We start from the raw sequence: 27,158 nt of genomic DNA on the forward strand, positions 1-27,158 counted from the left end.
TTTTTTTTATTATCATGTTTTAACTTGCTGTCCACTTCTACTTTAGAGAAAAAATGATGAATTTTCCTGGTGACAGTGAGACATGTTTATTTAAACTTCATTCTGATGCATAAACATGAAAGAATTTTAGTGTTTTTCCTGTCTGAGATGAAATACTGATTATTAATTTTTCTAGGAATTAGAAGATAAATGAAACAGAATCTAAAGATCCAAATCAACAGCATTTGACATTTTCTTTTTAAAAACAAGTTTTTGTGACTGTTTACATAGTGGTCAAGCTGTAATTCCCTGTAGAGTGAAAAACAGGGCTGGTACTTTCCATGGGGGAACCAATGTGTGTGCCTTGTGATATGGATTACTAATGCATGAACAACCAAATCATTTGAAATTCTGTGCTCCTGATCCTTTATATACATGAAAGGATTTTGATGCCAGAATTCTGTGATTCATTGCTTTCATTTACAGCCTCAAATGTTCAACTACTAACAGGACATTGGCTCTCACAAAATAGAATGGTCAGTTACTTGTTAGGAAGTATCCCTAAATTTAGCCCCAAAAAGAAGACTGTGTTTAAGACTGAAATGAATTTAAGCATAAAGAGAATCCCAGCTCATTGATGTGTTAATTAACAGAAACATATCCTGTGAAGAAAAAAGTCAACAAGAGGGGAGGGTGGTATTGACATTGAAATGAAATGACAGAAAATTTGCCGTAAAAGGTTTCTGTTTTGTTTTGGGTGGATTTTGTCTCAGGTTTTTTTGTTTGGGGGTTTTTTTTCTTTTTTTTTTTTTTTTTTTGGTAGTAGTTCTATTAAGATCTAATTCACATACCATACAATTTATCCACTTAAAATGCACAATTTAGCGATTTTTCATATATCCTCATTGTTAACCAAGTTGTACAAACACCACCACAGTCTGCCATAAGCTTTTAAAATTATAATAAGAATATTTTCTCTAGGCGAAACTCTCCTCTGCACAACTTTTTTCAGGCATGAAATCACCATATCGGCCTGTCCAGGTTTGATCTCCCTCTCCCCATCCTTGGTCCCCTGGTGTTTTAGCGGAGGTACCCCTAGGGTTAAATGTCATTCTCTGTCAAATGTCATTCTCCTTTGTAAATGAGCATTATAATTGGGAACTTAGGGTCAACAAGCCTGAATGAAGCCCAAACATTAGTAAATCCAAGAAGATCACTAGCTGAAGTTAGAAAGGCTGACCAGGCCCCTCCCTGGCTGTGAGAAAGCTACAAGGATGGAGAGATGGTCTGGAAACCAGGATCTTCCCACCTACTTTTTAAAACCCTAGATTGCCACTCTCTGAAAGCTGCCTACTTCTGCGGGCAATCAAAATGAGTAAAAACTGCATGCTGTCTTTTCTATTTCTTAAAATAGCTCTTCTCCTAAAGGTTCTATGATGTTTCCATCACGTAAAGCAATCCTGTTTCCTTGTAGAGAGAGCTTCGTTTAGGAGCCTGAACCTCCAAGCAGAGTCCGTTAGAGGATTTAATATGGGACGAGCAGTCAGCACTGGTAGTCTGGCCAGCAGCACCCTGAACAAACTTGCCGTTCGACCTCTGTCGGTTCAAGCTGAGATTCTGAAGAGGCTCTCCTGCTCAGAGCTGTCGCTTTACCAGCCATTGCAAAACAGTGCAAAAGAGAAGAATGGCAAAACTGCATGGGAGGAAAAGCCTAGAGGGATGAGTAAATCATACCACGATCTCAGTCAGGCCTCTCTCTACCCTCACCGGAAAAATGTCAATGTTAACATGGAACCCCCACCACAAACCATTGCGGAGTTGGTAGGAAAACCACTTCACCAGATGGCGAGATCTGATACAGAATCTCTGGCAGGAGTCACAAAACTCAATAAGTAAGGACATAATTAAGCCAAACTACCTACTTGTTAATTCTACATTTCATACTTTTGTCTTTGATGATTTATTTTCACCATTTTTTTTTTACATTGACACTTCCCCCCTTCCTACCTTTGCTTTTCCCTCTTTAGTTCAAAGTCTGTTGCAAGTTTAAATAGAAGTCCTGAAAGGAGGAAACATGAATCAGACTCCTCATCCTTTGAAGACCTTGGGCAAGCATATGTTCTAGGTCAGCATAAACCGGCTTACCTTCTTTCTCCCCCTTGCTCATCATGAAGAGAATGAGATAATGTTAATTACCAGGAAGTTAGAATTTGGGGTCCTGTTTCCTAATTGTCTCAACTTTTTGTGAATATAAAATTTCAGACTACCTAAAAAGTACCAAAACAAAAATAAAAAGCACCAAGTCAAATTAAAAAATTGATTGAACAGGTGATTGCCTCACGGCATGGGCTGTTTGCTTTCTCTTGGTCACAGTTCAAAGTCATGACAGTCTTAGCGAGAGAACCCAGACAGTCTGGTGCCACGGCTCTGGCTAGCCTTTGGGTTTTCCTTACAGCCTGTGAGAGTAGACTCCACTAATGCTACATGTTTTAAAGAGCAGATTATTTAGAGTACTTTCTGAATGGAGGCAATGGACAGAAGTTTATTTAGGAAACTTTCTGAATGGAATTGTCTCTAAAAAGGAGATAAGTTTTATGAACTGTCCTATAGTTGTTAGGTAGAAATTCCTAGTTGATTTAAGTTTTCTCAGATTCTCCCAGCTAGCTATGAACTCTTTTAGACAAAAGTCATTTGTGTTGCTGATACACACACACACTACCTTATAAATAAAGATTCCCGTTATTTTGTGCATCTTAAAAGGGAAAAAACGTGGGAATCCATCTTTTAAAAGACTGAATATTTAAGCATAAAGGTCTGAATGATTACTCAAAATAGGAAATAACTAGGGAGACGAGATCAACAAGGATGCCCTCTGCAGTTGTTTTATTAAATAATACTAATTAACTCCCCCTTAGAACTGAATTTGATTATTTAGCCCTAAGCACACAGAGTTAAAGTATTTTCTCACCCTGTAATTGGACTGGGGATAAGTGGAATAAATGAATTCAAAGAGAACTGTACACTATAGTTGTTAGATATTTATAGAAAATGTCACATTACTTCATTAATATAGATTTCTACAACTTTCAGAGATTATACTATCATCAATTTAAGTTGAATTGGTTAAAAAAAAAACTTTAAATAGCTGAAAGACAAGACTCCATCTTATAGGTTACCCTATGCATTGAAAATAGCCTAAAAAGCCACCAATTCAATCTTTTAGAAGGTAATTTTCAAAGTGTATTCATGTATAATGAGATGTCTTATAGACTCTTATTTTCATTATAAAAATTCATCACATATCAGGTGCTGAGTAGTAAATATTTCCATAGAAAAGCACAAGTAAAATTCAACCATGAAAATTTCTGTATTTGTTTTTGATTGATTATTCATTCTTTTTGAATATTGAACTTCCTTTTAACATTTGAACAGATACCTTTAAAAATCATTTTAGTTTCATCATTTCAAATATGACATATCAAAATGTCATTGTCAGAAACAGTACATTTGTGTTTCAGTTTATTCTGCAGAACAAGTTGATATGCTTGGACATTAAAAGTAGTTTTTAAAAAACGTTCATTGTGGGAAGACATTTTTTTGAGTGTAAATAACAGAAATTGTTGCTGCCTTGATGTTTTATTGATTTTTATTGTTTTATCAGAAGAAATTTCTTCTATATATAATATCTGACCATTTTTAAACTGTCTAATAATCTAATTTATACTACAGGAATGACTTTGCATAGTTCTGGAAATTCTTCATCCCAAGTACCCTTAAAAGAAAATGGTAGGTTTACAAAATGTTTTTCCCCTCATTTCCATCATATTTTTTCTCTTGTACCTTTTAAGAGCATCGTGAAAACTACTAATAAATAGTTTTCAATTCCATGCCAAGGATTTTAAGCCTTGCCTTACACTGGAGTCAAAGGAGAGTTGTGGTTTTCACAAACTGATGTGAAGGGACTGAAGGGAACTGATGATGTGAAGGGACCTATAATATAGACTACTGTGAAGTCACAAATTTGAGATAAGGACACTAATTGGGGAGCTAAGATAGCTTAGGTGGGAGATAATTTTGATTGAAAAGAGCTTTAACTGAGATAGTTATTTGAAAGGGATACTTCTGCTGAATCTTGAAATAAAAGGAGTATTTATTCAGGCAGAATGGTATAGATAAGTATTTCAGACCAAGGACATAGTATGATCAAAGACATGCAGACGTGGGAGAAGATAACCAGATTCAAGGAAATGTATGAATCTCAGACTTGGGGATATTGCTGGGGTCAAGGTGAAGGTCAAGAACTAAATGTGGACTATTGTTGAATCTTACCATAAATCTTTTGGGAAGAATCTGAAGACTTTAAATGTTGAGGTAAAGAGTTTAGAAAGAATCTGAGAAGAAACAGAATTGTAGGAAAAAAACTTTGTGCAATGATTTGAAAGTCAGTGGGTTCAGAATGTTTAGAATTTAGCTTACTTTCAAAAGGCAGGGCACCCCACTCCAGTACTCTTGCCTGGAAAATCCCATGGACGGAGGAGCCTGGTGGGCTGCAGTCCATGGGGTCACTAAGAGTCGGGCATGACTGAGCGACTTCCCTTTCACTTTTCACTTTCATGCATTGGAGAAGGAAATGGCAACCATGGCAACCCACTCCAGTGTTCTTGCCTGGAGAATCCCAGGGACGGGGGAGCCTGGTGGGCTGCTGTCTCTGGGGTCGCACAGAGTCGGACACGACCGGGCGACTTAGCAGCAGCAGCATGTACATTATTTTATTTTTCTAACAACTTTCATGGGTCTAAAGAATATTATTATCACTATGTACACACTATTTTTTCTCCAAAAATGTTTACGTTTTACCCTTAAATTCTTAAAGTTGAAATAATCAGAAGCCTGATGAGAAGGAAGCAAATATGCTAATCAAAGGTGTTAATATAGTTAAACTTGATGAAACTTTAAGTTTTGTTCTCATTTTCCTGAGAGCCAAGGCAAAAATAAAAGCCTGAATATTGGTTGAACCATATTAAACTTGTTTTTGTAGGCCAAAACTCTCAGACCCCAGTAAGTTATTTTGTATAATTCTCATTCTCTAATAGAAATACAAATACACATGCAAGAGAAGAACATTTTTCTTGGGAAGCAAAATTGTGTCCCAAAGTAAATCTTTTTACTTTTATAATATCTTAAATACTCAGAACAAATAAAGATTTTTTTTTTTATTTCATAGTTTTTAATGTATCAATCCTCAAAAAATCTGAGGGTATACGATTAAAGAAAAAGTTAGTCAACTTATACTTGGGCCTAAGTTACTAAGACCTCGTTGTATAGCTTTTTGATAACCAAAAGTTTTTCATGGACTGAAGTTAGAATACCTCTGTACCTAAAAGAACTCAGTTATTAACATATCCGTAATGGTTGTACTTATTGTCTGACAGTTCCTTAGTGCTTACTGTGTGCCAAACACTTTTTCTAAGTGTGTTATGTTTAGCTGTCAGTCCTTACAATGGTCCTGTGAGGTGGATCTAATGGTATTTCCTTTTCACCATGTGAGACGCCAAAGAACAAAAAGGTTGAGGTGTGCAGTATGTCATGGAGTGGGCAAAAGCTGATGCCATGATTCAAATGCAGGGTGTCTGTTTCCAGAGCCCACACTCTAAACCACCCTTTAAACTGTCTCCTAGAATAATAAGGCCTAATTATTTGTAGGTATTATTTTTCCCAGCTAAACTTTTAAAAGAAGCTGGATAATAACCTTTTCAAGAATGAGAACCTGAAATGTGTTCTTTACCTATATTCTAACGGGAAAGGATATGAACTTACATTCTGAATATGAAATGAACAGCCTGTGCAGAGTAGGATCTATGTTTAAAGCTCTGGGCACCTTTATTTTCCCACCTACCCCCTACAGCAGGACCAATCCACCTTTCCATGGCGGCGTTTCCCTGTTGGCTTACAGACAAGTTTATATTTTCTTCAAGATTCTCCTTGAATCTGTCCAAGTAGCCCTGAATTAATGTCGAGAATTGAGTTTTGACATAATAGAGCATGGCAAACATGTTTTTCCAAATAAGGTAACTGAAGATTAAAAAGTTAAGTTATTTGCCCATTGGTCAAATATAGGACTTTTAAATTCTAATTTCAGTGTTCTTTGCTCATCAAGACTGTTAGGAGAAAATTAGAAATAAGCATTAGGTATTCTGAATTATTTATCACTTAATATAAGGACCAATGAATAAAATTTAATCTTAGCCTTTTACAACTTTAAGAGACACATAAAGAGTGTGAAACTTAGAGGATAAAAGAAAAAAGGCAAGAGACTTCTAATCTCATGAAACAAATATGGAAAGGATTCTAATCCTTTGATTAATTGTAATTTCTCCCCCCTCCCCAAAAGAAGGTTGCTTAACCTTTCAAAAAAAGATACATTGTATAATAGCCCTTTTTTTCTTTTTTAAAAATAATGGTTGATTTATAATGTATTAGTTTCTAGAGTACAACATAGTGAAGAGTATTTTATACTTCATTAAAAGTTATTATGAAGCAATATCTATTGTTATTTCAAAGCAATAATTCCATGTACTGTACAATATATCTTGTTGCTTATCTGCTTTATGCATGATAGTTTGTATCTCTTAATCCCATATGCCTATCAACCCTCCCTGATTCCATCTGCCCAGTGGTGACCACTGGTTTGTTTCCTATACCTGTGAATCTGTTTTGCTATATATATATCCATTTGTTTTATATTTTAGATTCCACATGTAACCAATATCATACAGTATATGTATTTTCTGTCAGACTTATTTCCCTAAGCACAGTATTCTTACTGTGCTTATAGGTTCATCCACATTGCCACAAATGACAGAATTTCATTCCTTTTTATAACTCAGTGATATTCCAGTGTGTGTGTGTGTGTGTGTGTGTGTGTATCTCACATCTTCTTTATCCATTCATTCTATTGATGGACACTTGGATTGCTTGTATATCTTAGATATTTGTAAATTGTGCTGCTGTGAACTTTGGGGTATGTGTGTATTTTTGAATTAGTGATTTTGTTTTTCCTGGATATATACCCCGGAGTAGAATTGCTGGATCATGTGGTAGATCTGTTTTTAGGTTTTTGAGAAACATCCATACTGTTTTCCATAGTGGCTGCACCATTTTACATTCCCACCAACAGTGTACAAGGATTCTCTTTTCTCCACACCCCAACAGCATTTGTTTTTTGTAGACTTTTATTGCATGTAGCCATTCTGACAGGTGTGAGGTAATAGCTCATTGTGGTTTTAATCTGCATTTCTGACGATTACTGATTTCAAGTATCTTTTTCTGGACCTGTTGACCATTTGTATGTCTTCTTTGGAAAAATATCTTTTCAGGCCTTTGGGTCATTTTGTGTGTGTGTGTGTATTATATTGAGTTGTATGAGCTATATATTTTGGATATTATCCCTTGATGGTTATATTTGCAAAATACTTTCTCTCATTCAGTAGATTGTCTTTTCATTTTGTCAGTGGTTTCCTGTGCTTTGCAGAAGTTTTTAAATTTAATTAGGTCTTATTTGTTCATGTTTGCTTTTATGTCGTTTGCCTGAGGAGACATATCCAGAAATATATTACTGCAATTTATGTCAAAGTGTGGTTCTGCCTATGTTCTCATCTAGGACTTTTATGGTTTGGGGTCTTTGATCCATTTGGGGTTAATTTTTGTACATGGTATGAGGAAATGTTCTAATCTCATTATTTGACATGTACTATTCCAGTTTTTTCAAGCAACACTTATTGAAGAGACTGTCTTTTCTCAATCGTATATTTTACTTCCTTTGCTGTTCAATAATTGACCATATTCTTGTTCAGTCGCTCAGTCGTGTCCAACTCTTTGCGACCCCAGGGACTGCAGCATGCCAGGGTGCCCTGTCCTTCACCATCTCCTAGGACTTGCTCAAACTCATCTTCATTGAGTCAATGATGCCATCCAACCATCTCGTCCTCTGTTGTCCCCTTCCCCTCCTGCCTTCGATCTTTCCCAGCATCAGGGTCTTTTCTAATGAGTTGGCTCTTTGCATCAGGTGGCCAGAGTATTGCAGCTGCAGCTTCAGCATCAGTCCTTCCAATGAATATTCAGGACTGATTTCCTTTAGGATTGACTGGTTGGATCTCCTTGCAGACCAAGGGATTCTCAAGAGTCTTCTGCAACACCACAGTTCAAAAGCGTCACTTCTTCGGCACTCAGCCTTCTTAATGGTCCAACTGTCACATCCATACATGACTAATGGAAAAACCACAGCTCTGACTAGACAGATCTTTGTCAGCAAAGTAATGTCTCTGCTTTTTAATATGCTGTCTAGGTTTGTCATAGCTTTTCTTCAAAGGAGCAAGCATCTTTTAGTTTCATGGCTGCAGTCATCATCTGCAGTGATTTTGGAGCCCAAGAAAATAAAGTCTCTCACGGTTTCTGTTGTTTCCCCATCTATTTGCCATGAAGTAATGGGACCACATGCCATGATCTTCGTTTTCTGAATGTTGAGTTTTTTACTCTCCTCTTTCACCATCATCAAGAGGTTCTTTAGTTTCTCTTCGCTTTCTGCCATAAGGGTGGTGTCATCTGCATGTCTGAGGTTGTTGTTATTTCTCCTGGCCATCTTGATTCTAGTTTGTGCTTCATCCAACCCAGCATTTCGCATGATGTATTAGGTATATAAGTTAAATAAGCAGGGTGACAGTATACAGCCTTGACATACTCATTTCCTGATTTGGAACCAGTCCATTGTTTCATGTCCAGTTCTAACTGCTGCTTTTTTACCTGCATACAGGCTTCTCAGGAGGCAGGTAAGGTGGTCTGATATTCCCATCTGTTTAAGAATTTTCCTCAGTTTGTTGTGGTCCACACAGTCAAAGGCTTTAGCATAGTCAATGCAGCAGAAGTAGATGTTTTTCTGAAATTCTCTAACTTTTTCTATGATCCAATGGGTGTTGGCAAATTGATCTCTTGTTCCTCTGTCTTTTCTAAATCCAGCTTGTACATCTGGAAGTTCTCAGTTCACAAACTGTTGAAGCCTAGCTTGGAGAGTTTAGAGAATTACTTTGCTAGTGTGTAGCAAGGGCTTTCCTGATAGCTCAGTTGGTAAAGAATCCATCTGAAATGCAGGAGACCCCGGTTCATTTCCTGGGTCTGGAAGATCTGCTGGAGGAGGGATAGGCTACCCACTCCTGTATTCTGAGGCTTCCCTTGTGGCTCAGTTGGTAAAGAATCCGCCTGCAATGTGGGAGACCTAGGTTCAATCCCTGGGTTGGGAAGATCCCCTGGAGAAGGGAAAGGCATCCCACTCCAGTATTCTGGCCTGGAGAATTCCATGGACTCTATAGTCCATGGGGTTGCAAAGAGTTGGACACTACTGAGCAACTTTCACTTGCTAATGTGTGAAATGAGTGCAACTGTGTGGTAGTTTGAACATTCTTTGGCATTGCCTTTCTTTCACATTGGAATGAAAACTGACCTTTTCCAGTCCTGTGGCCACTGCTGAGTTCTCCAAATTTGCTGGCATATTAAGTGCAGCACTTCAACAGCGTCATCTTTTAGGATTTGAAATAGCTCAACTGGAATTCCATCACCTTCACTAGCTTTGTTTTCAGTGATGCTTCCTAAGGCCCACTGGAGAAAGCAATGGCAACCCACTCCAGTGTTCTTGCCTGGAGAATCCCAGGGATAAGGAAACCTGGTGGGCTGCCGTCTATGGGGTCAGCTATCTGAGTCATTAAGATCTTTTTTGTATGGTTCTTCTGTGTATTTTTGCCACCTCTTCTTTGTATCTTCTGCTTCTGTTAGGTCCATACCATTTCTGTCCTTTATTGTGCCCATCTTTGCATGAAATGTTCCCTTGGTGTCTCTAATTTTCTTGAAGAGATCTCTAGTCTTTCCCATTCTGTCGTTTTCCTCTATTTATTTACATTGATCACTTGGGAAGGCTTTCTTATCTCTCCTTGCTATTCTTTGGAACTCTGCATTCAGATGGGTGTATCTTTCCCTTTCTCCTTTGCCTTTATCTTCTCTTCTTTTCTCAGCTATTTGTAATGCCTCCTCAGACAACCCTTTGCCTTTTTGCATTTCGTTATAAACCTCCATCCATAGTTCTTCAGGCACTCTGTCAGATCTAATCCCTTGAATCTATTTGTCATATCCACTGTATAATTATAAGGGATTTGATTTAGGTCATACCTGAATGGCCTAGTGGTTTTCTCTACTTTCTTCAATTTAAGTCTGAATTTTGTAATAAGGAGTTCATGATCTGAGCCACAGTCAGCTCCTGGTCTTGTTTTTCTGACAGTGTAGAGCTTCTTTGTCTTTGGCTGCAAAGAATATAATCAGTCAGATTTTTGGTATTGACCATCTGGTGATGTCCATGTGTAGAGTCATCTCTTGTGTTGTTGAAAAAGTGTGTTTGCTATGACCAGTGTGTTCTCTTGTCAAAACTCTATTAGCCTTTACCCTAAGTAACCATAGGTGCATAAATTTATTTCTAGGTTCTCTGTCCCATTGATCTATGTGTCTGCTTTTGTGCCAGTACCATGGTGTTTTTATTATTATAGCTTTGTAGTATAATCTGAAATCTGAGATGATGATAGCTTTATTCTTTTTTTTCCAAAATTGCTTTGGTAATTCAGGGTCTTTTACCATTCCATATAAATTTTAGGATTATTTCTTCTAGTTCTGTGAAAAATGTCATATGTATTTTTACATGAAATCTGTAAAGTGCTTTGAGCAGTATGGCCACTGTAGTTTTCAGAGTGAAGGTCTTTTATATCCTTGGTCAAGTTTGTTCCTAGGTATTTTATTATTTTTGATATGATTTTAAGGAGAATTTTGTTGTCGTTTGCATGCTTTCTTTTTAACTTTCTCTTTCTGATAGTTCCTTATTAGTATATAGAAAAGCAAAATTTTTTTGCTGCTACACTAGGTCTTCATTGCTGTGTGCAGGCTTTCTCTGGTTGGCAGCAGTCAGGAGATACTCTTGAATTCAGTGCCCAGTCTTCTCATTGCGGGGGCTTTTCTTGTTGCAGAACACAGGTTCCAGGGCACCCGAGCTTCAGTAGTTGTGACACACAGGCCTAGTAGTTGCGGCCCACAGGCTCCAGAGCGTGGGCACTCTCTGTTTGTGGTGCACTGGCTTAGTTGCTCCACAGCATGTGGAATCTTCTCGGACCAGGGATGAAACCCGTGTCTCTTGCATTGGCAGGCAGATTCTTATCCACTGTGCCACCAGGGAAGTCCACAACAGATTTCTATATGTTAATCTCATATCCTGCAACTTTACTGACTTCAGTACTATGTTGAATAGAAGTGGAAAGATTTGGGCATCCTTGTCTTATTCATGAATTTAGAGGAAAGGTTTTCAGCTTTTCACTGTTCGGTATGGTGTTAGCTGTGACCAGCATGTTGGTCGCACACTTTATTACGTTGAGATATGTTCCTTCTATACCCACTTTCTGGAGAGTTTTTATCATGAATAGATGTTGAACTTTGTCAAATGCTTTTCTTTGTCTATTGAGATGATCATGTGCTTTTTATCCTTCCTTTTGTTTATGTGGTATATCACAGACCATTTTGTGAAACAGACAATCCCTGTGTCCCTGGAGTAAATCATGGTATATGATCCTTTTTATATAGCTTTGCATTTGGCTTCCTAATCTTTTGTTGAGGATTCTTGCATCTATATTTATCAAAGATATTGGCTTGTAATTTTCTTTATTTTGTAGTGTCTTCGTCTGGTTCATATCATAATAATGGATGGTGGCCTCCTAGAATGAATTTGGGAGTATTTTGTCACCTTCAGTTTGAGGGAATATGTTGAAAAGCATAGGTATAATTTCTTCTTTATATGTTTGATAGAATTTTCCTGTGAACTGTCCAGTACTGGACTTTTTTTACTGGGAATTTTTTAATAACAAATTCAATTTTCCTGCTAGTGGTAGGTCTGCTCAAAGTATCCATTTCTTCTTGACTCAATCTTGGCAGGCTGTATGTTTCTAGAAATTGGTCCATTTATTCTAGGTTGTCTAGCTTGTTGGCATGTAACTGTAATATTCCCTTATGATTTTTTGTATCTCTCTGCTGGGCTTCCCAGGTGGCACGTGGTAAAGAATCCATCTGCCAAAGCAGGAGACACATTAAGGGGTGTGGGTTCAGTCCCTGGATCAGGAAGATCCCCTGAAGGAGGGCATGGCAACGCCCTCCAGTATTCTTGCCTGGAGAATCCCATGGACAGAGGAGCCTGGCAGGCTACAATCCATAGGATTGTAGATTCAGACACTACTGAAGAGTCAGACGCAACTGAAGCAACGGAGCACACACGGTGTTCGTTGTTATTTCTCCTTTCAACTTCCTCTCTGATCGTTATTATTTTCTCCCTTAGGCTGGCTTTGGGCTTTGTTATTCTTCTGTTTCCTTTAGCTAGTAGGTTAGGGGAATTTTTTTTTTTTAATCTGGTAGATTACATTGTTTATTTGAGATTAAAAGATCACTTTTTAGTCAGATATCAAGGACCAGTATAATTTAAATGCTAGGGTTTTTTTTTTTCCACCTAAAGTTTAATTAGGATACATACATAGTTGAAGATTATGAAAGTCCAAAGTGCTCACAGAGGATTCAGCAGATATGAGAATTAACCGGAAACAAAATATAGAGTCAGATAAATTGAGAACTGAAAGGAATTTAAAAGTTTATCTAAAAAAAAATATAATAAGTTTATCTAAACCAAGCCTTTCAGTCTATGAATGGATTAAATATGTCTCTGAAATGTTATATGGCTCCATTTCACTTAGCTAATTTGTGCTGTCACAGGAACAAAACACCAAAGTTTCCATCATGATTTTCTGCTTCTACCACCAGAGCAGTTAGTGTATTAGGTGATATAACAATGAGAAATACCTCTCTCTGTTTTTATACCAATGTAGTGTTGCTGGTCCATCACCTCCGGGTTTGAAATGGGTCTTTTTTTCCCTAGAGTGACTGATGAATTTATCAGGAGCCTCCTCTACCCTTTGTCCGTTTCCTCTTAGAACCAGTTTTGTGGAGCTGCTTGATAATTGACAAGGGTCTGTATCTGTAACCAAAAAAAACAATTTTCCTTAGAAAAAGAATTATTGATTCACTTAAATCAATTATATGGCCTTGGCCTTATCTGAAAAGTGCTTTTACTAGGAAATTCAGATAGTTTACTCATATATGTATCTATCATTAATAGCCACAATTATTCTACTTGGAGACTGATACATCCTCATGAACCTTATGAGAGATGAGAAAGGCAACACTGAAACAGTCTCTAATGCAGACAGTGTACATTTAATTTCTATACATTTATCAGTTCTTAAGATATTTCACAGGTAAACATTGGGAATAACACCAGCATGTATTACTTGAAGAAGCAGAAATTTCTATTTGAGCCTCTTTTTCACTTTAAAATATTTGCGGAATTTGCTGTGGCCATAGGAAAAGAAAATAATTTTAAAGATGTAAAAAATACATACCTTAAATATTAATGCTTGTTTCCATACAGTAATTAACTCAGAAATGTCTTGGTACTTGAAATGTCTTCAAATGTCTGGTTCCTTACTTTCAGTGATTCATAAATTCTATTTAATCTTCATTGAATTTTGTATCTTTAAATTTAGTTGGGTTCTTATGCGCTATATACCTCCAGATACTTGTCTTTTTTTTTACGCCAACAAAAGTATTTTGAACATCTATGTGAATAGAATACAAGATAAATACAAATTCAGTATGTACACGGTACTGTCTACTCAGCTCTACACCGACATCCTTCCTCTGTCCCCACCTTAATAAGTCAGGATGACGGGGGTGGTTCCCTGTTATAAAGAGAATGTTAGCAAAGCTTCGCTTTCCAAAATAATATTCAGCTCCACCTGACTCATATTGTATTTTAGCCAAGCTGACCTGGGCCATCTTCCCAGAAGCTTTTCCACCATTTATCTGTCTCAGCTTTTGTTAATGCCTTACATGATTGTCCAGGGTGGCTCAGAAGGTAAAGCGTCTGCCTACAATGCGAGAGACCCAGGTTCAATCCCTGGGTCGGGAAGATCCCCTGGAGAAGGAAATGGCAACCCACTCCAGTATTCTTACCTGGAAAATCCCATGGATGGGGTAGCCTGGTAGGTTACAGTGCATGGGGTCACAAAGAGTCGGACATGACTGAGCGACTTCACTTTCTTTTCTTTCTACATGTTGTACATGTATACCATCTACATAATCCATTTATTAAACTGTACCTCATGTCCTTGGGGAGCTTCCCAGATGGCACAGGAGTAAAGGAATGGCCTGCCAATGCAGAAGATGCAAGAGACGTGGGTTTGATCCCCGGGTCGGGAAGATCCCCTGGAGAAGGAAATGGCAACCCGCTCCAGTATTTTTCTTAGAAAATTCCATGGACAGAGGAGCCTGGCTGGCTACAGTCCATGGGGTCATGAAGAGTCGGACGCAACTGTGCGTGTGCCTGCATGCACACACGTGTCCCTGAAGTCTCTTTTATTTCTGGCAAGGAGAAAGCTCTCTGCTCTTACAGGTCCGACTCATACTTTTGTGATACAAATATTTCTTTGAGTGGTTAACATTCTGTTCATCAATCAGACAAATCTTTGTTCTTCTAGCCTGACCTGATTGAGCTCTGATCTGAGCCAACTTTATTACGCTAGCAGTTTTCATATATATTGTCACTTTTTTATATTATCTCTTTTTACTTTCGCCAGTTGCCTAATGAGTGACTTTCATAGGAATATTATTCAGCAAATGTTGGATTAGCCAAAAAGTTCACTCGGGTTTTTCTGTTAAGATGTTATGGAAAACCCCAAAGAACTTTTTGGCCAACACAGTATTTGAAAGGTGAAAATGTAACTGAATGAATGAATGTTCAAGTCTCATTGATGAATCCTTGAATATAGAGAGCCTAATCTGTTGGTTCTAGTTAGAGAAATAAATACAAAAAAAAAAAAGCATAATTAGCGTGTGTATACACATATATCCCAATATTGTTTACCTGGGAAATGTTTTGTATACATGCACACACATACTTTTAAAATAAGTAGCATAAATAACCAAGCTTGTAAGTACATATTGTTGAAAATGAAAATAAATGGCATTTTTATTCTTTGATTCAATACCTTTGACTTTTAGCATATACTCCTTAAAAACATTTAGAATATTGATCACTTTTATAATCAAAGGCAGAAACACTCTGCATAAAGGAAATGGACTCTGTCTTCACAATGGTGATAAAAGTTTACATTTAATACCTAACATGACTTCATCCCTTATTTGTTTCATTTTATCAGTTTCATTCTGTTGTATTTTTTATTTAACTGTAGCTGAAAATTAGAGTTAATCATCTATTTTAGGATGAAAGTAGAGTCAGACACGACTGAAGCGACTTAGCAGCAGCAGCGTATCAGCCACTTAGATATTAATTTAGACAATAACTAATTCATGAACTTGTATAAACTAAATATATAAGGCTCTTCATACCATTGTCCAGTGATCTTTTTCCTTTTTTTTTTTTGATATCTCATTAGTTAGAAATATTGAACTACTACTACTTCTGTTGATTATAGCTGAGTTTAGAACTAAGTTTTGGTCAAAAAGAAACAACACAATAGAGACATGTATACTATAGGGAGCTATCAAGCTTGCACTAGTACTTGGTGTTTAAGGGACAAGGTTAATTCACTTCAGAGAGCATCTGATGGTGGTTGTTGTTTTCTGAAATTACAGGAGTTTATTGCTAGAATATGAACTATCACATCTGCATCGTTTAAGCATTAATACATGTTGGGTAACATGTTATTATTAATAACATAATAATGCAATTTGAAATCCATGGGTAATCATATGTTGGTGGATAACCTCTAATTTTCAAGATGTTTCAATAGGCCTAAAAACTATTTAAGAGATAAATTTGTAGATTTAAACAGATATCTTTCTGAGTGTGTTGAACTCATTTGCTGCCACTGCCACCTCCTCACACACAGACAAGTGTCAACTATTAAATTACAGTTGATGTTAAGAAATGTACTAATTTACTTGAGCTGCCATAACACGGTCCCACAGATTGGGAGGCTTAAACAACATAGGTTTGTTCTCACAGTTCTGAAGGTTAGAAGTCTGAGATCAAAGTGTCAGCAACATTGATTTCTTGAGACCACTCCTTGGCTTTGTAGATAGAAGCCTTCTTCTTTTTTCATATGAGTTTCCCTCCATGCACACATAGCTATATCCACATTCCCTCTTTATAAAGAGAAGTCACTCAGTCGTGTCCAACTCTTTGCGACCCTATGGACTGTAGCCCACCAGATTCCTCCATCCATGGAGTTTTCCAGGCATGAGTATTGGAAGTGGGTTGCCATTTCCTTCTCCAGGGGATCTTCCCGACCCAGGGATCAAACCCAGGTCTCCCTTATTGCAGGCAGGCGCTTTACCGTTTGAGCCACCAGGGAAGCCCCCCTCTTTATAAGGAAGAAGTCATATTGAATTAGGCCACCCTAAACACCTCTTTTTAACTTAATTATCTTTTTAAAAACCTGTCTCTAAATATGATTATGAATTCTGCGGTACTAGGAGTTATTGGTTCAGCTCATTTATTTGTGGAAAGGGTGAAGGAACACATTTTAACTCATAACAAAAAGTGTGTGTGTATATTTCTGTGTTTTCACATGCTCTGATTGCTAACTGAATGAAGTAATTTTAATAATATGACAATTAAGTGGCATATTTATTGGTTTAATTTAGGAGATACTTTTCAGTGATCCAATTGCTTTAAAAAAGTGGAAATAAGAAAAAGTAAATTTTAGTTTTGATGCCAACATTCACTCAGTGTGTTTAGCATTCATCAAGTGCCTAAGGTGTTTTGCTGGGCAGTGATACCTGCTATAATCTTGAGCAAGTCATGAACTGTTATTCCTTATCTGCTAAAAAGTGACTAAAAATCTCTTTGCCTACCTCATGAGATTGTTCCATAAATAAAATAAGAAATAAAGGGCTTTGAGAATATAAATGTGCCAGCCAAGTCGTCAGATTTAAAAGAATTAATCCTGTCTCTTCGTAAACCTTAGAATTTACCATGAATGTTCTACTCATACAAATAGAAATGCCAGCCACTTATTAGTAGAAGATTTACATATTGAGCATTGTTGAATTCAGGAGGTCAGCTATGATGTGACAGAAAGACAGAGTGTAACAACCTAAGTTTAAGGTTCATTTCTACCTGTAACTAACTGAGTGAAAGTGAAAATGAAGTCGCTCAGTTGTGTCTAACTCTTTGCAACCCCATGGACTGTAGCCTACCAGGCTCCTCGGTCCATGGAATTTTCCAGGCAAGAGTACTGGAGTGGGTTTCCTTCTCCAGGGGATCTTCCCAACCCAGGGATTGAACCCGGGTCTCCCGCATTGCAGGCAGACGCTTTACCATCTGAGCCACCAGGGAGGACTAACTGAGTAAACTTGCTCAAATCATTCAATGTCTTGAGATCTATTTATGCATTTGTAACTGAAATAGACTGATTTCAAAGGGAACCATTTATAAGGAATAAATGAATAACATAATCATTTGATAAACTAAACTCATTATCAGCAGATAGATAATAACATATTATTTAAAATATGATTTTAAAGTGACTGACAAATCTAATAGTGAGCTTTATTATTTAAATTGGAACAAGCAGACAGTCTCAATGCCTAACCATGTTATGTTAATTGTATCTTAAAATTTCTCCATAGATGTGCTACACAAAAGATGGAGCATAGCATCTTCACCAGAAAGGGAGATTACTCTGGTTAACCTGAAAAAAGATGCACAGTATGGCTTAGGTAAGTCACTGAGATTCTTCAAGGTCTGTGAGAATTTAACATTGGCATTGAGGAACCAAGCCCACTTGTCCCCACCTGAGTCCCCTTTTCCCACTTGCCCAGTCAGGAAATGCCAAAGGTGAAATGCTTACAAGCAATGTTTCCACCAAATTTAAATCCCGTCTCACATGTGTTACCTATTAAGTCATATTCAGTATGAGTCTGTACACTTCTGTGTGTCAGGCAGACTTATCATTAGTCCTTGAAAGCACCAATGCCATGAGATATTTTCATTTTTACTTTTTTTTAATTGAGACAGTTGATTTATAATGCCATGTAAGTTTCAGGTATACAACATAGTGATTCACAATTTTTAAAGGTTGTATTCCATTTATAGTTATTATACAATATTGGCTATATTCCTGTGCTATGTAATATATTCTTATAACTTATTTATTTTATACATAGTAGTTTATACCTTTTAGTCTCCTAATCTGTATCTTGCCCCTCCCCCGGAAGATTTTATTTTAATGTGCTGATTCACAGGATTTCAAATTATTGGTGGAGAAAAGATGGGAAGACTGGATCTAGGTGTATTTATTAGTTCAGTTACTCCTGGAGGACCAGCTGACTTGGATGGATGCTTAAAGCCAGGTATTTATTTTTAGGTAATTTAGGGAATTTCCTAAGTATTTACTGGCCTTCCCTAGTGGCTCAGATGGTAAAGCTGCCTGCAATGTGGGAGATCCAGGTTCAATCCCTGGGTCGGGAAGATCCCCTGGAGACAGGAATGGCTACCCACTCCAGTATTCTTCCCTGGAGAATTCCATGGACAGTGGAGCCTGGCAGGCTACAGTCCATGGAGTCACAAAGAGTCAGACACACAACTGGGCGACTAACACTTTCACTTTGAAGTATTTACTGACAGTGAATTTGCACAGATAGCAAAAGTAGAAGTTGGGTAAAACAAAAATAATGAGGGGGAGGTAACATTTCTAAGATTTAGCCTGAATTTCTCTTAGCTGTAGAAGACACTGGGTTGTCTGTTTTTACAGGAGACCGTTTGATATCTGTGAATAGTGTCAGTCTGGAGGGGGTCAGCCATCATGCCGCAGTTGAAATTTTGCAAAATGCACCTGAAGATGTGACCCTTGTTATCTCTCAGCCAAAAGAAAAGCTATCCAAAGGTAACACTGTGGATGTCTCTGAGCTGTGGATTCTGTTCCAGTTCCCACAAAAATTTCAGTACCTTGACACATAAATTAGATTTAAACTTTTGTTTCCTTTCTGGAAATTTAATACGTATAGTTCTGATTGCTTTAATTTTATGCATCAGTACAAGTCTTCCATTCATCACTTCTAAGATTTTCTGTCTCATTCCTCTTTACATGCATAAAAATGATTTGTTGTGCAAAATCAGTGTCACTTGAGTAAATTCCAAGTACTTGGTGTGTTCTATCACATCTTAGGCCAAATTAGAAATAAAATTCTTAATCATTGCCCAATTAATACAGTTATATAACAGTTATCTATGAAGTCCTGTCTTGAACCTGTTTATAAAAGGGAAAGGATGCCAACATACCAGAAATATGAAAGACATATGTGTGTAAAAGACACATATATGTAAAAGACCATATAATTTTGTACCATTTTTCTAGATTCCACATATATGTATTATCTATAATTCTTTTACACATGTTACCTGTGATTTTTGTCTTAGGAAAGCTTTCCTAAGTGGCTTTTTAAAAGAACTATGTATGTAAGGAGTATGGAATTACCTTCTTTGATAATAACTTGGAGTCTGAAACAGGCAGTTTGTTAAGACAGTATAAAACAAGTATGTAAATAACCATTCAACAGAGATCTTTGGAGATTCAAGTTATCTCTGGATAGGGAATTAAGAAAGTCTTCACAGGGGAGACTTACTTGAAACGGGTCTTGGGGAATGGAAATGAGGAGTTCAGGTGAGGCAGATACACATTCCCATAGAAGTTGCCCAAAGAATGACCAAAGAGGAGGCAAAGGAAACAGAAAGCATCTTCAGTGTTTGTTGGGACCTTGTCACGGTCCCAAGCCCCAGTCAGGTGTTGTGCACGTTATCCTGCGTAAAATCCTCGCAGCAGCTACCAGGGAACAGTGTGCATGTGTGTGAGCCCAGGCGTGTGTCACTAACCTGTTATTCTCACGGGCTGATTTTGACTTTGCAGTACCTTCTACTCCTGTGCATATGGCCAATGGCATGAAAAACTACATGAAAAAGCCTTCCCACCTGCAAGACAGCACTGTAAATTCTTCTGAGGATCACTGCTGGCCACGGGGCACCCCGAGGCACATCTCAGAGAGCTCGTTTGGGCTGTCTGGGGGCCTGCGGGAGGGAAGCCTGAGCTCTCAAGACTCCAGGACTGAGAGTGCCAGCTTGTCACAGAGCCAGGTCAATGGGTTCTTTGCCAGCCATGCAGCTGACCGCAGCTGGCAGGACTCACAGCGTGGCAGCCCTTCCCCATCTGTGATATCCAAAGCCACCGAGAAAAAGTGGACTTCTACTGACAGTAACCGAAGCAAAGCTAAAAATACAGGCATTTCTGATGCACCAGATTACTCTGACCGTGGAGATTCAGACATGGATGAAGCCACTTATTCCAGCAGTCAGGATCATCACATACCAAAAAAGGCACCGTTTAATTTGAATCTTGGTTTTTATTTTTTTTTCCCCCACTTAACAAAACAAACAACAACAAATGTATTATAGAGCAGAATAATCTACTATGAACAGAGTACATTATTCTGGAAAGGAGAAATTGTTTATGTATAATGCTACTAACTGCTACTGCATTTGATGCTAACTTTCAGAGAAATTAGCAGCTTTGAATACTAATTCCAAAATGGCTATTATTCTGGGAACTTGCTACGTGATTACACAAAGGAATGAATAACCAGATTATGATTGTTTTCTATAAATTGTTTCTCTCTTGCATACTTAATATTTATATTAATAAGAGAACTTAATATCTGAAAAAGTTGTTCCTAAATAATTCATATAATGGGCAGTTGGCTTTGCTGTTAACAGCCTAAATTACTCTGAAGTTCTGAATGTATGATAATAAGAACAATAAGATAGAAAATTGACCATTTCCTAGAAATATTAGACATGATATAATTTAGACCCATTTTCACAAGTAGATTCAGAAAAGAACCTTAAGCCCTTTGTTCACTGAAAAACATTCCTCATTAATGTCTCCAGCATTCCTCCTGAGAGAGTTTGTCCTTATAGATTGGGCTTGGCTGTTGTGCCTATGTTTATATTGGATTTAAACATTAGCAAAATAAACTTGAGGCCTACTCATCTTAAAGGCCCAAGTTAAAAGCTACTACATGATATATGTGGATTTTTTTTTTTTACAGGAAATAGAAATGTTTTCTAAGTTTGAGTGTATGAAAAGCACTGGATAAGGATTATGTAAAAGCCAAGGTTTGAATTGGATTCTGGGCTTCCCTCAGTCGTATCTTTTTACCTGAAGCAAGGCCTTTAGGCTCTAGATCTCAATTTCCTGTTTTAAACTCTGAAGGCCTTGGATTAGATGATCCTTAAGATCTTTTCCAGCCTTCATCATTTTTTAGTCTACTCTATCCTTTAATATCTTGCTTTTTCTTAATTTTTCAAAAAGAGAAAGATCTTCCATTAATAACTCTGTTTGACTCTAACAAGAAATGCTTTTGTTTGTTTTTCTTTGTTAAGGAATCTTCCTCCTCCATGAATACCTCCAACAAAATGAATTTTAAAACTTTTCCTTCATCACCTCCTAAACCTGGAGATATCTTTGAGGTTGAACTGGCTAAAAATGATAACAGCTTGGGGATAAGTGTCACGGTACTGTTTGACAAGGTTTTCAAATGTTTTCTCTTCTCCATTTCCAGCAGCCTATCGTATGCCAATTTATTACTTGAATTATTTTGCTTCAAAAAAGGAAACTTGTCAAATATTTGCAAAATTTTAAATTGAATTATATCTTAAGACTTTTTTTAAAAAACTTATGTTTTCTAGTTACTTTTTCCTGTGGCTTAAAAGAAATTAGACAAATGCTATTTTCCCCTAGAGATTTCATACTTGTTTAATCTGAATACAAGACTTGAAAAATATAAAATTGAGAAGTATGTCTTATATATACTTGGCAGCTTCTACATCAGCATGGAATAATTTTAACCTACATCATAAATAATTAAAGTCAAATATATAATTATATGCCCTTCACTTCATAATACATCTTGGCATGTAAATATGATTAGTAGTTTATTATTAGAAGTTCCCAAAAATATGTGTAATACTTCTAAAGAAGTTAAAATATGAGCATAGGCTATTTGATGAGACTGCTTTAGAATTCTATTAACATACTATACCCTAAAGTGTAATATTATCATTTATATTTGAAGGGTGTTGTTTGTTAGGAAAAGGCATTTAGAAATAAGGTAGAAATAATACTCTTAACAAATAGAGATCCAAAAGAAAACCTGATTTTCTATCAGTCCTCAATACTGTAACCCTTTTTATCTTGTCCGTAACTTCTTTAGAATTTTATTATCTTTCTACTGTGAAGGGAAATAAAAGCTCAATATCCACAAGAGATGGAGCATCCACTCATGAGATCTCATCTACTCTGTAGCACAACTTCTATACCAAAACCTTTTAAAATAAAAAGAAAATTTTCCATTGATTCATGAGATTCATTTTCAAATTAGCAAATATGATCTGAAGTATATTACTCCATATGCTGTTTATTTCTGACAGTTATATTCTCACACTAATATTTCATGGCTGGATTTTGCTTGCCGTTTGTGCCTAATATATGGTATAGACTTCTGAAAGGAAGAGCACCCTCTCATCCAGGCAAAGATCTGGCATGTCGTTATTTTCTGAATAAAGAATGTTTCTAAAATGTAGCTGCTTTCGCATTTGGAAAACTTGCTAGAAATATTCTTGGGTATTGAAGTAATTGCATGTGCTAATGTGATGCTGCTGCTTTGGCTGATGAATGGAATGCTTTCTAGGTCTCAGACCTGAAAGACGGAGTGCAACATTTTTCATGTGACAAAACGTTATTTGTCTTTTTCCACTTAGGGAGGTGTGAATACCAGTGTCAGACATGGTGGCATTTATGTGAAAGCCGTTATTCCCAAGGGAGCAGCAGAGTCTGATGGCAGAATTCACAAAGGTAGAGTGTTTGTGGGTATGGGAATTACATAAGGATTATCGTGTCAACAAATAAAGAAGAAATTGGAAAGTTGATGAAGACCTTCAAAGTATTCATAATATAAAATAAGAACATATTATTTTAAGATTACAACATGAGAAAGCTCCTTGATATGATTCCAAACACTTATTTCCAGCTTTTCCTCTGTGCTGTGCTTAGTCGCTCAGTCATTTCTGACTCTTGGCAACCCCATGGACTATAAACCACCAGGCTTCTCTGTCCATGGGGATTCTTCAGGCCAGAATACTGAAGTGGGGTGCCTTGGCCTCCCTAAGGGATCTTCCTAACCCTGGGATCAAACCCAGGTCTCAGGCACTGCAGGCAGATTCTTTACCATCTGAGCTACCAGGAAAGCCCATCCTCTATATAGTATCAGAAAATATCTTGTTTTAGTTCATGCTTTGTACTTTTTAAGAAGCAAATTTCCAGAGAATTGGAAAGGGGTCATGCCCTTGTAAAAACAATGACATCTGCATTTCTAATAAGAACTAACTAGGTTAGTTCTCTCCCATCTCTCTGCGTTTGCAGCTCAGCATGTCATTTTTTTCATAATTAAAATTGATTTTATAGTATATATAATATCCAGTTTGAAAATATACCTAAGATTAGCTGTAGAATAGAGAAAGGAATTAAGTACATGTTAAAGAAACTCTGTGACAGACTTTTGTCCAGAATTTGTCTGAGTCTCTCCTCGAGCAAATTACTATAAAACAAGACCTTAAGGTATTAAAGAACATGTAGAATCCTTATTTTATGACTTGCTTCTTTCATCATTACTGCCTAATTTATAGGTGATCGTGTCCTCGCTGTCAATGGAGTTAGTCTAGAAGGGGCTACCCACAAGCAAGCTGTGGAAACACTGAGAAATACAGGACAGGTAAGAGATCATTATACCAGCCTTTTCTAGATATCTCGGAAGAACATAATAATGTGTGAATAATATCAATTTGACTGAGATCTCCAAATTTATTGGTCAAGAAACAAAGCCTGATTAGTGCAAATAAACATCCTCGTATTTTTTTCCTTCCAAATTGGGAAGCAAATATTATGACGAGGATTTTTATTGTGGAAGCAGGCTTTCTATATCACATTTAGCCCTAATGTCACCCGAGATCTGCCAGGAGGAAGGGGAGAGATTGCCTTAACATTTTTTTTCCATCAGTTCAGTTCAGTTCAGTTCAGTCGCTCAGTCATGTCCGACTCTTTGCGACCCCATGAACCGCAGCACACCAGGCCTCCCTGTCCATCACCAACTCCTGGAGTTCACTCAGACTCACGTCCATCGAGTCCGTGATGCCATCCAGCCATCTCATCCTCTGTCGTCCCCTTCTCCTCCAGCCCCCAATCCCTCCCAGCATCAGAGTCTTTTCCAGTGAGTCAACCCTTTGCATGAGGTGTCCAAAGTACTGGAGCTTCAGCTTTAGCATCATTCCTTCCAAAGAAATCCCAGGGTTGATCTCCTTCAGAATGGACTGGTTGGATTTCCTTGCAGTCCAAGGGACTCTCAAGAGTCTTCTCCAACACCACAGTTCAAAAGCATCAATTCTTCGGCGCTCAGCCTTCTTCACAGTCCAACTCTCACATCCATACATGACCACAGGAAAAACCATAGCCTTGACTAGATGGATAAACATCTACAAATACCTAGTGGTTTTCACTTCCAGGTATCCTTCAGCCCAAGGGATAAATTCACGTTGTTCTAATACATTTTTAAGTCAGGGAGTTTACCAAATTACTTATAATGGTCTTTATATTATTAGGATAATAATGATTTTTTTCCATCTTTAATTGGAGGATAATTGCTTTACAATATTGTGTTGGCTTCTGCCATACAACATCATGAATCAGCCACAAGTATGCATATGTCCCCTCCCTGCTGAACCTCCCTTCCACCTCCAACCCCATCCCACCCCTCTAGGTTGTCACAGAGCTCTGGGTTAAGCTCCCTGTGCCCATACAGCAGCTTCCCAATGGCTATCTGATTTTATTTTAGGATCTGAATTTTCTACAATGTGTTTATATTATTTTTATAATAGAATGTTTTTCTTTCTAATCATGTATCTTCTTTATACAGAAAATAATTTTTAAAAAAACTTGATTTTGACATTTTTAGTCCCTTGCTTTTGTCTGTTTTTCCCTCCCTCTACTTGTGTATTGGTAGACCAGAGAGTTACTTTAAATGATTTTACACCACCAACTGTACAAAGTCCTGAAAATTTATTTGCTTTCTTATGTAACTTTCTTCTTAATTAATAAGGCACTCTTCTATTTATACAGGTGGTTCATCTGTTGTTAGAAAAAGGACAGTCTCCAGCATCCAAAGAACATGTCCCCCAGCGTACCCTCTCCGATGCAGACACCCAAGGTCAAGCCCCAGAAAAAATGATGAAGAAAATGACTCATGTCAAAGACTACAGCTTTGTTACTGAAGGTCAGACCCTGGGAGGCTGTCATCTCACCTTCAACTTATTCCTGGATTATTCAAAGTTTGATTTCTACATGTCGGATCATAATTCATATTGAGTCTCTTGATTCTTGTCAAGTATAAATAATAACCTGATGCAGCACTATACTGAATTTGGAGGGGAGGGGGAACCACACGTAGTTGTAGTTCTTGAAGTCTGAAAGGCTTTGACTAATGAAATCAGGCACAAAACAAATTATGGTCATTTAATGGTGCCTAAAATAGTTGTAAAATTCAAAATAAAATTTGTAAGAGAAAAAAATAAATATAAATAATTGCTGAGAATGACTTCAAACCCATATGAAACCTTGACTCTTACATTTTCTATATATCTGTTTGATTTTGTGAACTTGTGAAGCTAACTCTGAATAGAAATTCACTAACAGTTCCCAGATACTTGTTTTCCTTACAAACTTTTCCACCTAACTGGTAGTAAAATTGGACATGCCACTAACTCATAATGAAAGAAGGAAATCGAGACTAATGTAGTGAGTTTTTCATAAGGTTAAATGTATTCATAATACAGAAGTACTCTTCATTCTGAGTTTATCTGTCTTCCTTTTGCTGGGTATAAATGTCCTTTACTTTATATGTGGTGGTGGTGGTACATAAGCATTGTTTTGTCTTTATTTTAGATTTTTCTTTGCTTATACAACTTTCATCAATTCTGAATTAGTCCCCAAAATAAGGAGAAAATATTAGCCCAACCTATATCATCTTTCCTGATTATGAAAATAAGATTGGCATGTCCACTTAATCTTACTGCCTTCTGTTCTTCCCTTATTTCTTCCGTTACTATATCTTTAAATATATTTCTTCATGCTTTCCTGCTTATTATTCTTTTCATTTCTTCTGTTGATGAGAATTTTATCATCATGCCTTACAGTTTTACTGAATGAAATTATATCTAACCTAAATATTAGGTCACCTATGCACTTCCCCATAACCCTTCTCTGTTACTTGTTTTGTTTTTCTTAGCAAATCTGTGCATTTATGCCTGAATTTCTTTCACTGTCTCCTTTCTTGGATTTTTCCCTCTTTTTCTCTGTCATTCTGCAGTTTTATAAAACATGGAATTAAGACATAGTTTCCTTTTTAGAACATTTTTCTCAGAACCCACTTTTCTAATCAGGCAGCCTATTAGTTCATGCAGCTCAGCTCAATAAGTGAAATTTTCTTAATAACAGTGTAAAATAGGATTTGAATATAGAATAAGAGTGCAATAAGTGCATATAAAGCTGTGAGTATGGTGGAAATGGGCTTTTTAAAAATGTATTCAAAAGTATATGTTTATATATGCATATATAGAGAGAGCCTGTTAAGAATATTTACATTTTTTGATACCTTTTTTTCCAGAGAATACATTTGAGGTGAAATTGCTGAAAAATAGCTCAGGCCTAGGATTCAGTTTTTCTCGAGAGGATAATATTATACCCGAGCAAATGAACACCAGCATAGTAAGGGTTAAAAAGCTCTTTCCTGGACAGCCGGCTGCAGAAAGTGGACAAATTGATGTGGGAGATGTTATCTTAAAAGTGAATGGAGCCTCTTTGAAAGGACTGTCTCAACAGGTGAGCCCCCAGCCTGTGGAGTGCAGCATTTTTAATGAGACAGATTGGTCTTTC

The 27,158-nt window shown here is 37.2% G+C and overlaps 1 protein-coding gene across 1 annotated transcript in view; it reads left to right on the forward strand.

Annotated features, from left to right (window-relative positions):
• The window catches only part of PTPN13 (protein tyrosine phosphatase non-receptor type 13), a 223,801-nt gene that overhangs the window by 147,346 nt on the left and 49,297 nt on the right, over nucleotides 1-27,158 (forward strand). The window contains exons 18-29 of the mRNA XM_052641697.1: nucleotides 1,454-1,871; nucleotides 2,007-2,104; nucleotides 3,709-3,765; nucleotides 17,755-17,844; nucleotides 18,370-18,477; nucleotides 18,879-19,010; nucleotides 20,031-20,494; nucleotides 21,560-21,691; nucleotides 22,937-23,030; nucleotides 23,861-23,946; nucleotides 25,347-25,500; nucleotides 26,890-27,104. Coding sequence (XP_052497657.1) covers nucleotides 1,454-1,871; nucleotides 2,007-2,104; nucleotides 3,709-3,765; nucleotides 17,755-17,844; nucleotides 18,370-18,477; nucleotides 18,879-19,010; nucleotides 20,031-20,494; nucleotides 21,560-21,691; nucleotides 22,937-23,030; nucleotides 23,861-23,946; nucleotides 25,347-25,500; nucleotides 26,890-27,104 — 2,048 coding nt within the window. The remainder of the gene's footprint in view (nucleotides 1-1,453; nucleotides 1,872-2,006; nucleotides 2,105-3,708; nucleotides 3,766-17,754; nucleotides 17,845-18,369; nucleotides 18,478-18,878; nucleotides 19,011-20,030; nucleotides 20,495-21,559; nucleotides 21,692-22,936; nucleotides 23,031-23,860; nucleotides 23,947-25,346; nucleotides 25,501-26,889; nucleotides 27,105-27,158) is intronic.

Source organism: Budorcas taxicolor, chromosome 6 (genome assembly GCF_023091745.1).
Source record: "Budorcas taxicolor isolate Tak-1 chromosome 6, Takin1.1, whole genome shotgun sequence".
Lineage (NCBI taxonomy): Eukaryota > Metazoa > Chordata > Mammalia > Artiodactyla > Bovidae > Budorcas > Budorcas taxicolor.